The sequence below is a fragment of the Podarcis tiliguerta genome (assembly GCF_965153285.1).
Source record: "Podarcis tiliguerta genome assembly, chromosome: 16".
NCBI lineage: Eukaryota > Metazoa > Chordata > Lepidosauria > Squamata > Lacertidae > Podarcis > Podarcis tiliguerta.
In genome coordinates this window covers 19,236,558-19,256,678 of record NC_139549.1, presented here as the reverse complement: position 1 = coordinate 19,256,678, position 20,121 = coordinate 19,236,558, and the positions used below count along the sequence as shown (strand labels likewise).

The 20,121-nt window shown below is 48.9% G+C and overlaps 2 protein-coding genes across 7 annotated transcripts in view; one reads left to right on the top strand and one right to left on the bottom strand.

Moving 5' to 3' along the window:
- EHBP1L1 (EH domain binding protein 1 like 1) overlaps positions 1–13,137 on the top strand; it is a 42,209-nt gene extending 29,072 nt beyond the window's left edge. For all 5 annotated transcript variants that reach the window (XM_083417262.1, XM_083417263.1, XM_083417260.1 and 2 more), the window contains 9 exons: positions 80–128; positions 811–2,082; positions 4,462–4,516; positions 4,718–4,794; positions 7,969–8,089; positions 9,156–9,255; positions 9,607–9,680; positions 10,160–10,274; positions 12,270–13,137. In XM_083417262.1, coding sequence (XP_083273388.1) covers positions 80–128; positions 811–2,082; positions 4,462–4,516; positions 4,718–4,794; positions 7,969–8,089; positions 9,156–9,255; positions 9,607–9,680; positions 10,160–10,274; positions 12,270–12,357 — 1,951 coding nt within the window. In that variant the 3' untranslated portion in view covers positions 12,358–13,137. The remainder of the gene's footprint in view (positions 1–79; positions 129–810; positions 2,083–4,461; positions 4,517–4,717; positions 4,795–7,968; positions 8,090–9,155; positions 9,256–9,606; positions 9,681–10,159; positions 10,275–12,269) is intronic.
- Positions 13,138–14,828: 1,691 nt separating this feature from the next.
- The window catches only part of KCNK7 (potassium two pore domain channel subfamily K member 7), an 11,309-nt gene continuing 6,016 nt past the window's right edge, over positions 14,829–20,121 (bottom strand). The window contains exons 2-4 of one of the 2 annotated variants that reach the window (XR_014505929.1): positions 18,128–18,523; positions 15,460–17,085; positions 14,829–15,223 (exon numbers count right to left, since the gene is read on the bottom strand). Coding sequence is in view for 1 of the 2 variants with exons in the window: in XM_083417413.1 (XP_083273539.1) it covers positions 16,868–17,085; positions 18,128–18,523 (614 nt within the window). In the remaining variant the exon portion in view is untranslated. Of the gene's footprint in view, positions 17,086–18,127; positions 18,524–20,121 lie in introns of both variants that reach the window. The other variant, XM_083417413.1, reaches the window with a different exon arrangement.

Here is a 20,121-nt window from a genome sequence, read left to right as displayed (position 1 = left end):
AGAAAGTTTTGGGGTCCCAGGTGATCCAGGTCAAAGCCTGCTCACAGACTTTATGCTTCTCCCCCCTTCCCACCTTCAGCAATTACGAAGCCCTGGACCCGCTTGATATCAAAGAGAACAATAAACTGGTGAGTCTGTAGCTCCAGCTTCCCTTGAGCCAGAAGAAATTGGGCCAGGCTGTTACATGGACATGCTTTAGAGGGACACCTTTAACATAGTGAGGTCCCAAGTCCTTGTTGGGGAGAGGTTCGCATCCTTAGCTGAGCTATTGAGTTTCTGAATGGCCTTAAGTCAAAGTTACTCTAGGCTGACTACCTCACAGGGTTGTTCTGGGGATAAATAATTCAGAAAACTCGGGTGGCCCAGAGTGGACAAAACAGGTGCAGGAGGCCTCTGTTTCTCTCAGCCCTCCCACATGTAAAACGAGTAATAGTGTCAAGTTGGTGTAGTGGTTAGAGTGTTGGCAGGTTGGATTAAAATCCCCACTCAGCCCTGAAGCTCACTAGTGACCTTGGGCCAGTCACTTACTCACAGAATTGTTGTGAGGATGAAATGGGGAGAACTATATATGCCGCCTTGAGCTCATTGGAGGAAAGGTGGGATGGATGGATAGATGATAGATGATAGATGATAGATAGATAGATAGATAGATATGCATAAAAGTTTTTTTAGCCCTTGTAAAATGCAGTAGGGGAGGAGGAGAAGAACATGATAATAAATAAAACCCTGCTGTGGAAAAAGCCCTTTGGTTGGGAAAAGGCTTTAACAGGCTCTTTGAGTTCCTCTCTCTTTCTCTCCTTCCGTAATCAGGCCTTTGATGGCTTTGCCTCACTGGGGATCTCCCGGGTGATGGACCCTGCCGACATGGTTTTCCTGGCTGTGCCCGACCGGCTAATCGTCATGACATACCTGTGCCAAATCCGGGCTTTTTTCACTGGGCAAGAGCTGAACGTGGTGCAGTTTGCCGCCAACAGCAACCAGACCACCTACAAGGTGGGCAAATTCGACACGGACTCGTCTGGCTCCATTGATCCCGTTGATTTCTACTCCCAGCACCTCCACGTTGCCGCCTCCCAGACAGAGCAGCCCGGTGGGTCGGGCGCAGAGGACTCTGGGGTGGCAAAGGCATCCAGCACCATGCCAGAGGAAGGCCAGAAGCCAAAGTTGGAGGATGCTGCCCCCGAGCATTCTCAGAGCGAGGAGAAGGCAGGTGCTGCAAAGGATTCTGGGAAGGCAGCTGTGACAGAGGACAAGGTGGCAGAAGCCAACAGTGCTGAGCCGCTACAGCCTGTGGAACTAGATCGGGCCCATGAGGCAGTGAACATGGCGGAAGCTGACAAGAAGGGAATTGTCAATGGTGCAGCCGTCAAGCCAGCCGACGAAGCGACACCGGAGCCCCTCAGAACTGTGGACTGTAAAGCTGAGGGTGCGAATTCTGATGAGAAGGCTGTGGCTGAGAGTACTGCAGACACACAGTCTCTTCCCACTAAGGCGGAGGCCTCCCAATCTGATGGGAACACACTTGTTAATGGCACTGCAGCTGATACAGCCATGGAACGTGGGGCCAGTTTTCAGGCCCAAGTGGATGCTAGGACTGAGGCCCCGACGCCTGGTGCACAAACTGCGGCTAATGGCACTGAAGCCAGTCAAAACCCTGAACGGCAGGAAGAGGTCTCTGCCCTGAGCGACACTGAGACTGCTGCCTCAAAGCCCGATGGGAAGCTGCTGGCCAATGGGGCTACTCTCGCTCAGGGTGCGGAAGCAGAGGCTTCTGGGACAGAAGCCGCAAGGCCTGAGGGGAAGCCGCCCACCAGCAATGGGGAGAAGCTGGTTCCCCCTCCGCGGCTGAAGCGGATTGCGTCGCGGGGCAGCATCGAACGCCCCTTGCAGCGTGCGCTCTCCACAGGGAGCCAAGGCCCAGTAGCCCCTCCACGCTCCCATGCTGCCAAGTCCACCTTCGCCCATGTGCGGGATGCAGACCTGGTGAAGAAGCGGCGCTCACGGCTCAAGAGCGAGTCCTTGTCGATGGACGAAGGGGAGCCGGGGAGCCTGGTTGAGGACCCTGCCAGGCGGCTGGCCATGGTGAGTGGAGCTCCCAGGGAGACACTGAACAAGCTTGCTTGGGCGTGTTGCCGGGTTAATGTTGCATGGCCGCTTTTTTATCATTGCACTTCTGGTTTTGCTAACCCCTTGCCCTGCTGAACTAAGAGCTTTTATAGCATGGGATGCTTGATCTAGGAGGGTCTAACCTAGGCCTGGCTTTGGCCCTGCAACTGCTTCGGATCCAAGCTTTTGGCTTTGAAAAACGTGCTGCTGTGGAGAGAGTGCTGCTGAGCATGTGCAGAGTTGCATTTCTATCAGCACAGCCACAGATATCTATTTGGCTTCCAGGCAGCATTGAACTCTGGCACTGGTCTCCTGCTTTTGAAATTTGGTGGTTGGGTTTGATGGACAGGTTTCGAGAACTGGGCGTTTTTGGCTGCCTTTTGTAACAGCTGCCCTCCTCTTGGAATACTGCTTGGATTTCGTGAATCAAACTGGGTGCATTGGTGCTGTGGTGCTGCCCCTGTCTTGGAAGTTTAGCTGCACAGCTTTGATTCCTTCTAACCCTGGTATTAGGGACCTTGTGGCCCTCCAAATGTTCTTAGACAGCAGCTTGTGTCATCATTGGCTGTGCTGACTGGGGCAGATTGGAGTTGCAGTTAGGCAACAACTGGAAGAGCTGCAGGCCTCCCTGTCTCTGCCCTAACCTGATTTTCTGTTCTGTTTCTCATTGGCGAACGGATTGTTCTGTGTGGTTTTTGCTCTGTCCCCAGATGAACTAATAACAATTAACTGAAAATTTTGTGTGCCTCTCACTTTTGAGTTGTCCTGGTGAACTACTAATCATTTTATTAATTAATAAAATAAAAACTTACTTGTCCGTACTTGGGGTATGTGTGCTTGTGCACGATATCCAGCCATTTTAGATGGCAAAGTGAATTGGGGAACTGTAGCTGTGTGAGGGGAAGTGGAGTTTTCCTAATGACTCTCAGCACCCTTAACAAACTACAGCTCCCAGAATTCTTTGTGTGGAAGCCATGTCTGTTTAAAGTGGCAGTGCAGTACTTTAAATTTATGGTGCGAGTGTGGCCAGCTATGTCTGTTTTAGCTATGTCTTGTGCAGGGTTGGCACTGGGGTTGGTATCATGATGCAGCTGCCAAGGCCTACACCCCTGCAGAGGGAAGACTGTCGATTCTCAGAGCCTTTGGGCCCAAAAGGAAATGGGGTGGGGGGAGCCATACAGAGGCCATCTTGATGGAAACCTGGAGCCAGCACTGATCTTCTGCTTCCCAAGTACGTGCCTTTTATGTGCACTGCTTCTATGCTTGGTTTGCTAATTTTAGTGCAGGCAGCTAGGCTGGATGCACCTGCTGTAGAATAGTCTGCTAGTAATGGGCTGTAGGTCATGTTTTCATCTCCAGTTCAAAAGATCAGGAAGGAGGTAATGGGAAATATACTCACCTCTGGCAGACACCCAGAAGAGCAGCTTCCCGTCAGAGCAGACAATATCAGGCCAGACGGATAAAGTCTGACCTCTTTCCTTTAATGCCTTCGTCACCTCTCTGCATTTGCAGCTGATCAGGGCAGCTGGCAACACCCCTTACTGGCTGGTTTCTGCTCAAGGCTTGCTCGGTTGCCAGCCATCTCCATGTTTCCATGTTCTTTTATGAATGTGCCATCGCATGGTGAAAGCATAAAGACCATAGATCTGTCTAGGCGAAAATTCTGACTGAAAACTTGCAATTTCTCACCTCCAGACATTGCATTAAAACAACTCCTGTCAGTCCCATCGCTGATGGCCAAGGCTTATGGAAATTGCAGTTCAGCAACGTCTGGAGGGCCAAAGGTTCCCCACCCTCTTAAGGCAATACTAATCTGTTGTTTGTTTAAATCAGGTATTGGCAAACTCAGCCCTCCAGATGTTTTGGGACTACAATTCCCATCATCCCTGACCACTAGTCGTGCTAGCTAGGGATCATGGAAGTTGTAGTCCCAAAACATCTGAAGGGCCGAGGTTGCCTATGCCTGGTTTAAATGTATAAATTAAACACTTGCTCTGGTGCTCTGTAGCAGCTTGGGAGCCTCCAGATATCTTGGACTCAACACCTGCAAGGAGGGCTGGGGCAGATGGGAGTTGTAGTCCAAATCTTCTGGTGCACACCAGGTTTGGGAGGTTGGGGTGCCAACTCATGGTGCCTTCTAGTTGAGACTCCAGGTCTCATCAGCCTAGGCAATGTGGCACATGGCCGCAGGTGATGGGAGCTAGGCTCCCACAACATTGCGGGGGGGGGGGGAGGATGTATCTATCTATCTCCCGACTCTGTTCAACATTTTTCAAAGATGAAAGTTACATGATTCTGTTTGCTTTGCTGAGACCCAATTTTCTCTCTCTCTCTCTCCCTCCCTCCCTCTCCCAGGAGGATGTTAGCGATGGGGGCTCAAGACCCCGACCAAAAGTTCAGCGGCACCCAGGTGAGTTTGGACCCTTGCAGAGTTGGTAGGCTAGAACTAAAGAGGTGGGCAGCTTGCTTTTTCCTCCATCTCCCAAATGTCTCTGAAGGGACCCCTGCATAAGCAGGTGCTCTGGTCTGAATACCCCTTCTATCTACCCCAGCCCCACAAAAAAACTTGTAATTAGCTCAGACTGGTTATCTCTGGCTCTCTTCTTCACAGCCCCTCCAACTGCTACCTCCCAGGAACTGCCCCAGGACACCAGCCTGAAAATCAGCACCAATGAAGAAGAGATTCTGGTAAGATAATGGGAACAATTGGGCCTCATGAGCTTAGAATCGCTTTTGGAGCAAGATCTGATTTAAAACGAAACTGCCTGATTTGAAAGCAGTCTTTCTCTGATTAGCAGCTGCTTCAGTTGGTAAAAAAGGTGCACCAGAAAAAGGAAGCTAGTCCTCTAACACCACAGCTTTTATAAAATACACATCCCCCCCCCCAAAAAAGAGACTTTAATCCTAAAATCTGATCCATCTCTGCCCTCATAGGTGTCCCTTTTTGCCTGGCTGGGGGCTCTTTAACAACGGCATGAAAAGGGTGAATAAATGGAGACTGTTTGAAGCTGTTATTAACCATTTAGCTAAACATAACTAAATGGAGCCTCCATGTCCTAAGGCAATCTACCTCTGATTTCCCAGATTATGGGGACAGACCGTAGTCAAAATTCAGCTCCTTGTGTCCATGAGCTTCTCAGAAACATTGGGCTGACTACTGCTGATGATAAGTGTCCTGATCTAGATAAAACTTTGGTTTAACTCACCAGAGCGGTCCTCCAGTAATAGGAGATGGGCAACATATATTAGACTGGTTTCTTTTTAGCTGCAGTTGTGTTGGACAGCTTATTCCGAATCCTAAGAAACTTGGCTTTAACACTTGACAAGTTTCTAGCTCTTAAGGAAGGTGTCCAAGAGCACAAGTCCCCGCAGGAAAATGCATGGCCTTAGGCCCTTAGGGGAACCACATGACTGCTGTGCTGCACAGGAGGCCGTTTCAGTTCCTACCCAGACCAGCCATGTTCGTAGCGAGTGAGTCATCCAAGTTCCTTTATTGGAAACAGAAACCTCAAAATACCCCGTATCTGCCCAAAGATGCTGATGTGTTGGGGACGTTGCCACCATCTTATGAGGAGGGTTTTTTCCCAGGGGGAGTGGAGACCTTGCTGGGTGGGTGGGTGGCAGCAGAGTTTGGCATCGTGGCACATACAGGCAGCCCCAGGTGGCATATGGCTCTTAGCCAACTTCCATGCCTCCTAGGGGCCTCTTCCCTGCTAATTAGTGCTGGGACTGGACCAACTGCCTGCCTCCCCCAACTCTCACCAGTTATGGGTGGCTATTGGCTACAATGGTTGCATTTGCCCTCCACTGTCGGAGGCAGTTGCTGGGAGTCTCAGGTGGAGAGGAGAGAGCTTTTGCACCCACGTCCTGCTTGCAGACTTCCCATAAGCATCTGGAGAATGCTGTGAGATCAAGTTGCTGGACTAGGGCCACATTCTCACCATATACTTAAAGTGCTGTGATACCACGTTAAACAGGAATGGCTTCCCCTAGAGAATCCTGGGAGCTGTAGTTTGTTAAGGGTGCTGAGAGATGTCGGGAGACCCCTATTCTCCTCTCCCAGAGCTACAGTTGCCAGAATGGTTTAACACTCAGTGTCTCTTCATGGGGCCTCCCATCCGATGTCAAAGAGATAAATAGTTATGTGACTTTCCTTTGACACCTGAAGGCAGCCCTGTATCGAGACACTTTTAACGTGATATGTTCTGTTCTGTGATTGTAGTTGTTGCTGCTGCTGTGTTTTTGTATACCCTGTTGGAAGCTGCCCCAGAGTGGCTGGGGCAACCAAATCACACAGAAATTACATTTGCTCTGTGAGGGTTCTCCTAACAACTCTCAGGCCACTGAACAAACTACAGTTACCATAATTTTTAGGGGGAACGTATGACTGTTTTAAAGTGGAATCATAGGGCTTTAAATGTAGGGTATACATGTGGTCTAGATGAGCCTGTTACTTAATCTTGCAAACTTGCTCTTGCATTCTTCTGGTTGCCTCTGGTGTTGGGGGGGGGGAATCAATTGCTGATTTCAGGAGCCAGGCTTGTGTGAAATGGCCCTTTAGTTTTAAGATAGCAATTGTTGTTGGTTGGTTGTTCATTACCTGCCATCTGCCGTCTGCCACTCATAGCTGTTCTAGAAAGCATATGAGTAACCCAGGAGAGATTTGGGTAGCTAATTCTACTAACCGTGGGATGGGGCTTGTTTTCTAGGCAGTTCGTGGTCTCTCCTCTCTTTCTGTGTGTTACCAGAGAAGCGCCTCGTAACCTAGAGGCAAATCTCATGCTTTGCATGCAGAAGGTCACAGATTTAATCCTTGACATTTGAAGGATCTCGGGTTGCAGAGCTGGGAGAGACGCTACCAGTCAAAAGTAACTAATATTGGGCTTGATTGATCAAGGGCTTGCTTTCCTACAAGGCTGCTTCATCTGTTACTCATAATGTGCTTTACTGCTCCTTCTTATGAAAATGTCCCAAACCTGCAGAGCCTCTCCTCAAAGAACATAGGAAGAGTCTGCTGGACCAGGCTGGTGCTCCAACTAGTCCAGCATCCTGTTCTCACAGTGGCCAGCCAGTTGCAGGACCCGAGCATGAGAGCCCTCTCCCCTGCTGTGGTTTCCAGCAACTGGCATAGCTGCCTTTAACAGTGGAGACCGAGAACAGCCACCTTGGCTATAATAGCCATTGATAGCCTTCTCCCCCATGAATTTGTCCACTCCTCTCTTGTTTTTTAAATTAGTTCTTATTTTTAAAAAAATACTTGTGTTACAAAACAAACAAGGACAAGTACATATAGCATCTTCTTTTTTGATTCATAGAGTCTTAACGCCATCTGAATTGGTGGCCACCACTGCCTAAATAGTTCTGCACCGACAAAAAAAGTAGATTTTTCAATGAGAATAAGTTGCACCTTCTTCATTTTTCTACAGCTCCTTTAAATTGGCAAAGCACTGAACAGCCTTTGTGTGGGGGTTTTTTTCTGCACACAACCACCCTGTGAGGCTGGCCACTGTTGTTCCAATTTTAGGTTGGGCACCTGAGGTTGAACCAGAATGCAAACTTGCCCAAAGCCACCCAGTGGTAGAGGTGGGACTTTAACAACCAGGTCTCCCAGATCTGAAAGTCACACTCTCACCACTAGGAAGCAGACTGGGATAATCTGCAGGTAACAAAGTGAGTTTGAATGTCCTCTCATATAATGGGTCCTGTTTTCATCTCTAGCAAGGCGTTTTTGCTTTCTGAAATATCATTTCTGTAGGCAACCGTCTAGCTCTTCCCTGCCCCATTCCATGCCCCAGGGTGGCATTCATATCTCCCATCCTAGGACAGACACCACCTCTAATGACTGCTGTGGTTTCACCCTAGAGATTCCAAGACACCAGCCAGTACGTGGTTGCTGAACTCCGGGCTTTGGAGAATGAACAGCGGCAAATTGATGGGCGAGCAGCTGTGGTGGAGAAGGACCTGCGGGGCCTTATGGAATCAGGTAGGAAAACTGGGGACGGGAGCCACAGCTCGGTGGGTAGAGCATCTGCCTTGCATGCAGAAGTTCACAGGTTCTGTTCTTGGCATTGCCAGGTAGGGCTGGGAAAGACCTCCGCCTGAAACTCTGGAGAGGGGGCAACCTCATGGGCGAGAGTGGGCAAGCCTGCAGAGACCTTCCCTGCATTTTGCTGCCTCTGTGCTGAATGCACAATTCTTGCCCATGCAAAGTACATTCCTGTGATGGGGAGGAAAGTAGGAGGGGGAGAGTAAAGCCTCCCCTTCCTGGGCGCACCTTTCCTGCGTATCTAAATGCCCTTGCTCACCCCAGGCCCCACCCACAGATGTCCAGTGACATGCAACACCCCTACAAAAGCCTATCAAGCACTCATCCAACTTCACATGTGGCCAGTGCCGGATTTACGTATAAGCTAAACAAGCTACAGCTTAGGGCCCCACTCTCTTGGGGGCCCAAAATAAAATTAAAGGGGGGGGGACTGGATGTACATTTCCAAAATATAAGATAAAAAAACAAATAAAACTACACACAGCAACAGTGGCAAATGGCTTTAGTTACCTATTAGGTCCATAAATTACCATATAGCATATATTCAACAAAGGACAAAAAACAAAGGACAGCTGGACATATAAAGGGCCCCATTACCTTCAGTAGCTTAGGGCCTCATCAAACCTAAATCTAGCCCTGCATGTGGCCCTTGAGCAGGGACTCATTTCAGCATTGATTGGTGCTGACAGCAAGTCCCTCTAGCACAGCCACAAAAGTGGGCTTGCTATCAGTGCTGATCGGTACTGAAAATAAAGCCCTTTGAAAGTGAAGCACTTGCAAGTCCCGCTTAGCATTGAACAGCTGGCAGCACGCTGGTTTTTCCTTTGCAGCCCTGTGTTTTTACACCCTACACATCTGATGTCACATATGGCTTTAAGGGTGGGGCAAGTTGCTCACAATTGTAAAATTCTCGGGAGTGACAAATGTCCACATGTTCCAGATGTTGGGGAAGACAGATCATCAGAGATCCTCACCCTACCTCTCTTCCCCTGATCTACTTCAGGTGCTGACAAACTGAGGGAGGAGGAGCTGATCCAGGAATGGTTCACACTGGTGAATAAAAAGAATGCCCTGATCCGACGGCAAGACCAGCTGCAATTGCTGTGAGTGCAGGAGGGGTGGGGGGTGGGAGGAGAAAATGGCAGCACTTCCTTACTCACTGCTTGATGGAGCATGATGGCTCGCTCATATGATCCAAGGCCACATCCACACCATATGTTTAAAGCACTTTAAACAGCCATGGCTTTCCCCCAAAGAATCTTGGGAGTTGTAGTTTATTAAGGGTGCCAGGTGTCTTTGGTGCACCTCTGTACCCCTCACAGAGCTACCATATTGGTTTTACAGCCAGTGTCTCTTTCCCAGGAACTCTGGGAATTGTAATCCTTAGCTGCTGCTAAGAGAGGTTACTGGTACTTTTTGGGTGTCTGAACGCAGCCTCTTCCTTTCTTCTCCAGGATGGAAGAGCAAGACTTGGAGCGGCGATTTGAACTCCTGAGCCGTGAGCTGAGAGCCATGATGGCTATTGAAGGTGAAGACTTGAAAACCAGGGTGGAGGACTGGGAAAGGGGACTTGGAGGGAAAGGGGGCCTGGGAGGCTGTGCCAGTGCTTCTCTAGCAGGCCCAGTTTGCTGGGCTGTTGTGCCCCCTGGAGCATTTCCTGACTTGGGGATGTTGATGAAGAAGGGAGTATGGAGAGATCTATGAAGTCTGGCGGCAGGGCAGGGTGGCAAAATAAAAGTTCTGTTTCAGTGTTCATTTTTTCTTTTTTAATAAGTTTATTCTGCCATTTATTCTGCGCTTGGTTTTTATTCCAATGTTTTGGTTTTCTCTACTGCTGTTTTCAAAATTGTTCTCTTCAGTCTTCAGATGTTTTAATTGTCCTACAGTGTGTGTGTTGCACGCCCAGGTTTATTTGCGGTTTTTAATATATACATCTGCATGTGGCTTTGTATATATGTGGACTGGAAGGTGGATCAGCCTTTCTTGCTATGCCTCTCCCCACTCCAGACTGGCTCAAAACAGAAGCTCAGCAGCAGCGGGAGCAGCTCCTTCTGGAAGAGCTGGTGTCGCTGGTGAACCAGAGGGATGAGCTGGTGAGAGACCTGGACATCAAAGAGAGGATGTGAGTGGCTCATCTCTTCTTTGGAGTGTGAGGGAAGAGGAATGCTGGCAGTTAAAGCACAAGGGGGAAGCTACCTTTCTTCCCACCAAGGACTACAGATGTGTGAGAATGGAGGTGGGGGTCTTCTGGTATAAGAACTTCTCTGGTGCCTGTTAATCCTCCTGTTTGCAGCCCAAAAGCCTCATTTCCCAAGCTTTCCTAGACTCCTGATGCAAGGACCAGGTCTTTCTGAGCACTCAAGCAACAGTAAAAAGCACCAGTGCCTCTGCACATGTGCAGAGTACCTTTCCCCTTTATAACCACATTTCCTGATCCAGGAATGCATGAGCTTTGGAATTTTTCCTTTTTAGATATTAACCCTTTGGTCAGGATTTGGGGAAAGGGTTTGGGGGGGGGTGTTCGGTGACAGTGATGACACATGGGGAAGAGACCTTTTTAAATGGGAATACTGTGCAAACACATGCAGACACATACACACACACAAATCCCCATTTCATTTGGCTTCTTGTCCTTGAGGCTCAATTTGTCACACTAAATTTTCTCTATTGTCCTTGCCATGTAGCTGCAGAGAGAAACTTGTATTGACAAGAAGAGTTAATATACAGTATTCTTAAAATATTGAGCATATTTTACAGTATAGAAATGAGAATAGTAAGATAATAGGGGTGATGAGGTACCTGGATATCATGCCAGCTTTTAGAGAGACTCGTTTCATTGAAGTAGGTTGGCTATTGTGTCAGCCTGTGTCCTGCCCTACCCTGCCCCGCCCCACCAGTAAACACTGATGTTCCCGTCAAATGTAAACACTGGAGACCAGAGTTTGTTTCTGAATGGAACATCTAAAATAATTTGTTTTAAAAAATCAGGGTGGAGGTTGAGAGGGTTTTACAAACTAGTCAGGACTGGAACCTTGATTTTTCCATTGATTTCATGGAAGCAATTCTCTTTTTGGTTTTGTTTTTCTTCAAAGCAGGTTGGGGGGGATAAATGTTGTTAGCGAGTGAAGGACAAACGTAATTCCACCCCTCTGGAAACTTCAAGTTCTTGCTCCCTTTCTAAAAACAAAACACTTGCCTCCCTAGGGCAGGGGTCTGCAACCCGTGGCTCCGGAGCCGCACGTGGCTCTTTTACACCTTTGCCGCGGCTCCGGGGCGGATACTAGCAAAGGGAGGAGGCGCATTGTGCGCCCCAACACTCCCCACTGTGGCGGGCGCTGTACTGGCTGTGACGTCGCATGGGGGCGGTGCGTGCGTTAGTCACGCACTGTCCCGACATCACCTTCCCGCCCACTACATTGTAAGGGGCATGTACGCTGGTCACTGCATTGAAAGGGGGCATGTACGCTGGTCACTGTTTTGAAGGGGAGTGAAGAACACACACACATAAAAAGGTAACTTGTTAATTTAACATTTATTTCTATGAGGAGGAGTAATTCTGAGGGGTCAAACAAAGAAATAATTTAAAAAAGTGACAAAAAAGTTATTTTTATAATGATGAGTTTTGCGGCTCCCAGTTTTTTTCCCTTCGGAAACGGGTCCAAGTGGCTCTTTTTGTCTTAAAGGTTGCAGACCCCTGCCCTAGAGAAACATGTCTTTTAAGGTGATGGTTGCCAGTTGAGGAAGGATGGCAGTTTGCTGATAAATGGAAGTGGTGCAACGATTAAAAAGTGTGATCCTCTCTGCATCACATTTGCTCAGAAATGGCGTTCACTGTGTTCAGTGAATGCTGGAAACCAGAAGTGGGGAGAGTTGCTGTTGCACTGAGGTCCTGCCTGTCGGTTTCCCATTTGGGGCATCTGATTGGCCACTGTGAGAACAGGAGGCTAGACTAGATGGGCCATTGGCCAGCAGGGCTCTTGAAAGGTACTTATGGAGCATGGGGGGGGGGCTCAACCAGTTGTTGCTGGTGACGTGGCTCTACTTTCTACCCACTAATGCTGCTTTTCCATTGTTGTTCTTCCCCATTTCTGCCTGCCCCCCTCCAACACCACTTTAGAGCTCTGGAAGAGGACGCCCGGTTGGAACGGGGACTGCAGCAGAGACGCCACAAGCTCAGCCGCAAGGAGAAGTGCCGTGTCAGCTGAGATGGGCTGGTGCAATTTGCCTCTTCTCCCCGCACTCCCCCATACATGGGATGGCAGGAGGCACAGCACACGAGAGCACTTCTGCCACTCCAAAGGCAACCCCAGCCCTAAATCCCCACTAGCCATTGGGAGGGCCTCGCCTGCCATGCCACAGCCTTGCTGGAGCACGTCATTGCCCACAGTCCTCTGGGGGGGGGGCCGCAGCTGCTTGACTGCTCATGCCAAAGAGGGGCGTGTGTGTTTGTTTGTTTGTTTTCCCCTACTGGGGCAAGGGAGATCGTCCAAACTCTTCTTTCTTTCTCTTACCCTATGTCCATGCCCTCCCCAGAGAAGATGCCACTTTTAAAGGGCAGTGCCCGTGTACCCTGGTTTACCTGGAGAGGGAAGAAATCAGCTTTTCAAATATACACTCTCCAAATTTTAGGAACGATATTTATTTGTGTGTGTGTGTGTGTGTGTGTGTGTGATTTTTGTGTGCGTGCACATGCATGTGAGCTGCTCTTTAGGGTTTGAAAACGGGTGCCTCCTCCCCACCTTTGCCGTTTTTACAAAGTTTATTTGGCTCTATTATTATTATTTTTTAATGATCAATGTTTGTTGTTGGTCAATGGTACAAAAGCCACAAAGTGCCTTGAATACTCCTAAAGCCAGATGTGACAGTGGCCAACTTCCCTCTGCCCCCCCCTACCAGTTTTGCACCTCCCCCTCAGCCCAGTCCCTCCCTGGTTATTTGCACTAAATTTGTACCAGAGTTTGAAATAAATACATCAAAAGACACAAGGTGTGTGAGGAAGGTAGTTTGTGGTGTGTTCGCAATACATGCTGGAAATCGCCTGCTGCTTTGTGGCCATTGGCTGAGCTGCCCTCCTGTCACAGAAAGTCTTTGAACACTTGCTGTGAGGTATAGCTATAGAACGTTGGTGAACAGTTCCCCTTCCGTGTGGCAACTGAGAGCTTGGCAGGGATATCAAAAGAACAGGAATTGCTGTATGCTGTTAGAACAAAGTAAGCAGGAAGGCCTAGGGCTTATCAGAACAAAGGCCTAAAGGTATGGCAGTATTGCACAAAGGTCTGAGGAACTACGATTCAAATCCCTAGCCGGATGTGGAGCTTACTCTGTAACCTTGAGCCATTCAGCACCTTTTAGCCCAGAGGGTCACCAAAATATGCGACACTTTTGAGGTCCTCCTGTGGTACTCACAAAGCCTCTGAGCATACCACCCCCCACTTAGTGCCCCCTTGGACATGAGGTTGTGAGGCTGGTTACCTTTTTCTCCCTTGAAAAGTACCTGAAGGAGGAAGTGGGGCTCCTTCCCACTTCCTTCTGAACTTTGGCATGTTTTTCAGAGCTTAGATTACTGGATACGCCTTTAACACAGATCCTTTGGGGAAAGTTAAGTTTGTTTGTATGCACTTACTCTGTAGGGGGAGGGGAAGTGAACAGAGGGGGCCCTTAACGTACCCCAAATGTGCCCACTGGACTAAAAAGGTCGGCATTCCCTGTTTTAGTGTAACCTACCTCACAGAGTTGTCGAAAGGATGAAGAAAAATGTTTGGTGGGCAGGGAGATAGGAACCATGTGCACTACCTTGAGCTCCTTGGAGGAAAGACTGGATATAAAGGGAATTAGGTACATAAATGGGGATGCGGGTGGCGCTGTGGGTAAAACCACAGAGACTAGGACTTGCTGATCAGAAGGTTGGCGGTTCAAATCCCCGCAACGGGGTGAGCTCCCGTTGCTCAGCCCCTGCTCCTGCCAACCTAGCAGTTCGAAAGCACGTCAAAGTGCAAGTAGAGAAATAGGTACCGCTCCGGCAGGAAGGTAACCGGTGTATCCATGCACTGCTCTGGTTCGCCAGAAGCGGCTTAGTCATGCTGGCCACATGACCCGGAAGCTGCACGCCAGCTCCCTCGGCCAATAAAGCAAGATGAGCACCCCAGAGTCGGTCACGCCTGGACCTAATGGTCAGGGGTCCCTGACATAAATAAGCAGGAATCAGAGAAAATGGGGTAGAGAATACGGGAAAGAGGACAAGGGGCGATAAAGATGGCAGGAGCATTTATTTCTGGCATCGTGCAGGCACTGGGTTGGGAAACAGCCCTTAACTAGGCAGGAGCAAAGACTTCTTTAAAGTGGGCTGTACCACCTCCAGTTTTCACTCCTGGCATGTTACAATCAGTCAGCTTTTTTCCATTTGTCTAATCTCATCTTTGTGCTAATTGACTGTGTAAACTGTATAAATAAGTGAGAACTCATTACTCTAACCCTCTTTCTCCTCTGCCAATGGATTGCGCCCCTCACCGATTGCTGCAAGGGAACTGCCCTCCTGAAAGAGTCACACAGACTATTTATTTAACTGTGCTGCCCCCCAACCCAACATTCTCTGGCTGGTTTCCAAAATCACCACTCATTTATTTAGTTCTCCCACCCTTCCTCCCAAAGGACCTCAGGGTGGGGTAAAAATAATTAAAAAAAAAAAGAATAGGAAAAATATATTCTTATATTTTAAGTACCAGTGTTGCTGACAACGATACATAAAGTGCCTTGACTTACTCATACAGCCAGAATAATTACCCTTTTGACAGCCAGATAAACATAACTGCACCGTCTTTGTTCAGGTAGCTGAAGCCGAGGAACCAAATGCAGCCCTCGAGGCCTCTGTGTTTGGCCCTTTGGAATCTGCCCAGGCTACAAATCCTCTTCTCAACTGTGGCTTTCACCCTAGTGTTTTGCTAGACAGGAAAATGCTCTCAAACTCTGCTAACACCTTGTGCTTTCCTGGCTGGTGGATACAGGAGTGAATGTAGAAACTCACCTGCCGTACAAAGGTAACATTTGCATTCGTTGCTTGGCTTGCTTCTGGCCCTGCGCCACCTCTGGCATGTGGCCGCTAGAAGTCTGCCACAAAGGGAATGTGGTCCTTGAAAATGGTTCTTGTCTGTGATGCAGGTCTCCAGAAAGTAGTGGACATAAAAAGAGGAGCCTTGATGTATCACACTAAAGGCCCATTCAGCCTAGTACTCTGTTCTTCCAGTGGCCAACCTTCTGTCTCCCAGAATCCCACAAGCAGGGCCTGAGCACAACAGCAGTCTCCACACTACACCCTGCCTCTCACAGTGGAAGGACAGCATCATCACAGAATCGTTGGCAGGGTCCTCTAGTCCAACCCCCTGCAATGCAGGAATCTCAGCTAAAGCATCCCAGACAGACGACCATCCATCCTCTCCTTAAAGACCTCCAGGGAAGGAGAGTCCACCACCTCCCGAGGGAGACCGTTCCACTGTCAGAACAGCCCCTACTGTCAGAAAGTTCTTCCTGATGTTTAGTCAGAATCTCCTTTCTTGAAGCCATTGCTTTGGGTCCTACCCTCCAGAGCAGGAGAAAACAAGCTTGTTCCCTCTTGCATGCAGCAGCCCTTGTGATATTTGAAGATGGCTCTCATATGTCCTCTTTTCCAGGCTAAATATACCCAGAGTGGGAAACATCTCAAAATCGACTGGGAGGAACATACAAGGCCTCCCCATCCAAACCGCAGCTTTCCTTCCTTGTATGTGTAGAAGCTTTAAAAATTACTGTGCGTGGTGCAGCCTAATAGCTATGCATGTTGAGGGATTTTCATGGCTACTGCATCTCTTAGGTTCTAAGGTGCTGGGGGGGGGCACATTCACACCATATACAGTACTTAAAGCACTAAGGTACCACTTTAAAAGCTGTGACTTCCCCCAAAGAATCATGGGAGCTGTAGTTTGTTAAAGATGCTGAGAGTTTAGGAGGCCTCTATTCCCCTCCCAGAACTACAATTCTCATCATTCTTGGGAAGACGGGTCGATTGATAAACCACTCTGGGAATTGCAGCTCTGTGAGAGGAATGGGGGTCTCCTCTTTTCACCCTTAACAAGCTACAGCTCCCAGAATTCTCTGGGGGAAGCCATGTGGCATCACTTATGTTGTGAATGTGGACCAAGAAAGAACGAAGGAGAGTTCTATGTGAGTCTAGGAGGTGGTGTCAAATTTACACTGCTTCCTGGATACATCTTTTTAGAAGAGCGATCGGACATAGATCAACCATGCTTGAACGGAGTCATCCCACAGAATCACAAAGTGCTGCATTCGAGGAGAGGGTACAGTTCTTGCTGTTTTGTTTTCCCTTTCTCCCCTAGAGAAAATATGGGCTTCCTACTTGTGGCTTCTCCATGCCCCACAAAGCCTTTGCTTCCTCTGCATGCTTCTCCATCACATGTAATCTTCCTCTCTAGGGTGCAAACTGAAGGCTGGGCAGGGGCGGGGGGAGCTGAGGGTGCAATTTCTTATTTTACATCAGTTAAATTTGCACCCTGCCTTTCCACCAAATGGTGCTCAGGGCAGTTAGCAACAACAACAATAATACAAATATAATAAAATACAATAAAATAGCAAGAACGCAAATAAAGACAAGTGAAGCATCCATCAACAGAGACACCCGTTAAAACCAACGGTGACTGGGGGAGGGTTGGCTCCCCCCAGGAGATGTCAAGTGGCACCTCTTTCCATAGGCACATCTTGGGAAGTGGAACCAGACACTGTGGCCAAGGCAAGCTGGTCTCTGGCCAAGATCTCCAGACGGTCGTCGTCCTCCTGGGGTGGGTCACTGGCAGGAGCGAAGAAACGCACAAAAGCCCGGACTTCCTGTAGCTGATAGGCCGTCTCAAGAGTCACAAGCATGGCCAATAAGCCAACAAGGAGGTAGCCTGGTGTGTGTGTGAAAATAAAGGTCAGTGAGGGAGGGGCAGCATTATTTTTTAAAAAATCTCCCCACCTGATCTTGGGCATGGTCGCAGCATTTCCTAATCACGATGCCCCCCTTTATAGGCCCTTTCCACCGGAAACCAAGCTACTAGTCCTCATTGTTTCAGTTCCGACATTTGACAATATTTCATACCTTGCCTCTCCTCTCATTTCTCCCTTTGACCTCCTCCCCCATGCCTCACCTACCTACCCACCCTCTTGACTGCTTCTCTCACGGCCAGCCTCCCCATGTCTCCCCTACCTCAGCCCCTGACTTCTCACCCCACGTTTGCTATGAAGGTTTTAATCCAAATTGTAAGCCATTTGGGGCAGAGACAACATTGCATCCAGGTTCACCTGCCACCTTCATTATATATTTTTAGGCACCGGGCAAAAACGTTCCTCTTCAACCAGGCCTTGGGCTGATTAATATTTTATACCCTTTTAAATGTGTCTGTGGGAAGGGGGAGGTTACTGTTTTGCTGTTTTGTTTTACTTATTTACTTATTTTTATCCTGCATTTGATTCAGTGAACAGTCTTGAACTCTTATGAATGAAGGGCAGAACAAGAACAACATTTTAGCTCACATCTGCTGCAAAAAGTGCATTGTGAAAGTTGCTTCCACTTCTGTTTCAAACGCTGCGGAAGGTCAATAGTCCCCATTTTACAGACTAAGCAGGAATGTGAGCCCATCTGCTTGGTGGAGCCCATTAGCTAAGTGGGGATTTGAACAGCTTCTGGCTAGTTTAAATGCCTGACCAGAGGGGGTGGAGAGAGAGAGAGAGAGACTTGGAAGGAAGTTTTCCTTGAAGCCTAAACCTTCAACCTTAACACTTTATTCCCAACCAGTAGTGCAATGGCAAATTCAAAAATGCAGGGTCCCTTCACGGTAGGGGCAGCCATGCCCCCTTCTCAGATTCCGTAACTAAGAAGATAACATTGATCTTATAATTACTCATTAATAATAATTAAAAAGTGTGCAGCAGCGCCGCCTAGTGACTTACAAGTGATGCTAAGCTCGTAGAGCTCATGCAGAGGCGGCTGTGAGCTCCCTCGGGGCACGTAGTCGCCCAGGCCGATGGTGCTGAGGGAGATGAAGCAGAAATAGACCGACTCCAGGAAGTTCCAGCTGCCCTCCAGGGCCCAGAAGCAGATGGCAGGGATGAGGATGAAGAGCCCCAGGGTGGCCAGCCCCAGCCCCATGGCGTGGACAAGGGCCACGCGGGCCAGCGGGAAACCCCAGCGTGTCTGGATGTACCGGACGGGACGGTGGCTGAGGAGGGGCAGAAGGTGCTGGAGCAGGCAGGCCAGGAGCAACAGGGTCATGGGGATGCCCAGCAGCGCGTACAGGATGCAGAATATTTTGCCCAAAGCCGAGAGAGGGACCGTGTGTCCATAACCTGTGGGCGAGAGGAACAGGCACCGCTGCATGAATCTCCGCTATGTGACCTGCCTTCACACAGGCCAGACCCACCTGCTAGGCTATACCCTACTTCTTTGCACCCTCCTTGGGTGTGTTTTTTTCCTGGTGGGAATGTGCCTTTGAACTCTGACGACGTCTCACAGATAGAGGATAGAGTTCCAGGTGTTGCCTTTCAGCTAGATCTGCTATGTTTGGTGCAAATGATTTGGAGCGTACCGATATCTGCTTTCGGGGTGTATGGGTGCAGCCAGGATTGATTCTGGGTGGTGGACAGGATACCCACCTGTCACCATCCTCTGCCTAGCAGATTTGGAACAAAATGCCTCAACAAGTTGTTTCTTCTGAACCCAAGTGCTCAGAAAAATCTGTCAAATTCTTTCTATAGTTTCTACTTTTAGTTAAGTGTTTTTATTTATTTGATTGATTTTGGGAGCGGGGGCAGCTGCCCATGTCAGATTGACTCGCATTGTGTTTTCCTTGTTGTACGTAACAGAATTTGCACGCCAGGCTCTTGAAACAGAAGCCCCTTGCATTTTCAGTATTCCTAAATGCTTAGCTTGGGAGCACACAGAACAAGGCAACCTCAATGTTCTTCCTATGCACCTTCTCCAGAGTGACCCTAGGAGCCAATCCTCACTGGCTGATTCTCCGCCTTTTACTTTGATTGGTTCCAGTCAGCACAATGAATGGAAGTGCATCTTCTTAGTGGCTAAAGAGCTCCCGTTTCGCAGTGTTTTGGTGGCTCTAGGGTGCTGGAGGCAGGGTCCCTGCTGCAGAAATAGTAATGTGCCTTTGACCCCCCCCCCCCCAACCACTGACCTCCCGGACACTACACCTCTGGGTATAAGGATGTTTTAAATGCATGGTGTGCCAGAGACCATCACACCAAGTGCTTCTTCTGGTTATAATAAAATCATTGCCTCCCTGTAGCTTTTTAAAAGTCTTCTGCAAAATGGGATGGGCCGCTCTGGCGTCCTCTGTAATTTGAGCACTAGTCTAGGCGTGTCGGTATGGTGAATCTGGATTAACTCCAGGATGTCGGGTGTTTTTGAGCTTTTTTATTCTGGAAGAATGAACTGGCATAATAACAGTCTGTCTATGCAATTTGCTGACAGGCTAGAGACAATTTTAGGGGACGCAGGTGGCGCTGTGGGTAAAACCTCAGCTCCTAGGACTTGCCTATCGTCAGGTCGGCGGTTCGAATCCCCGCGGCGGGGTGCGCTCCCGTTGCTCGGTCCCAGCGCCTGCCAACCTAGCAGTTCGAAAGCATCCCCGGGTGCAAGTAGATAAATAGGGACCGCTTACTAGCGGGAAGGTAAACGGCGTTTCCGTGTGCTGCGCTTGCTCGCCAGATGCAGCTTGTCACGCTGGCCACGTGACCCGGACGTGTCTTCAGACAGCGCTGGCCCCCGGCCTCTTATGTGAGATGGGCGCACAACCCTAGAGTTGGACATGACTGGCCCATACAGGCAGAGGTACCTTTACCTTTAGAGGCAATTTTGCATCTCCTGCCAATTATTATTATTATTATCATTATTATTATTATTATTATTATTATTATTATTATTATTACTA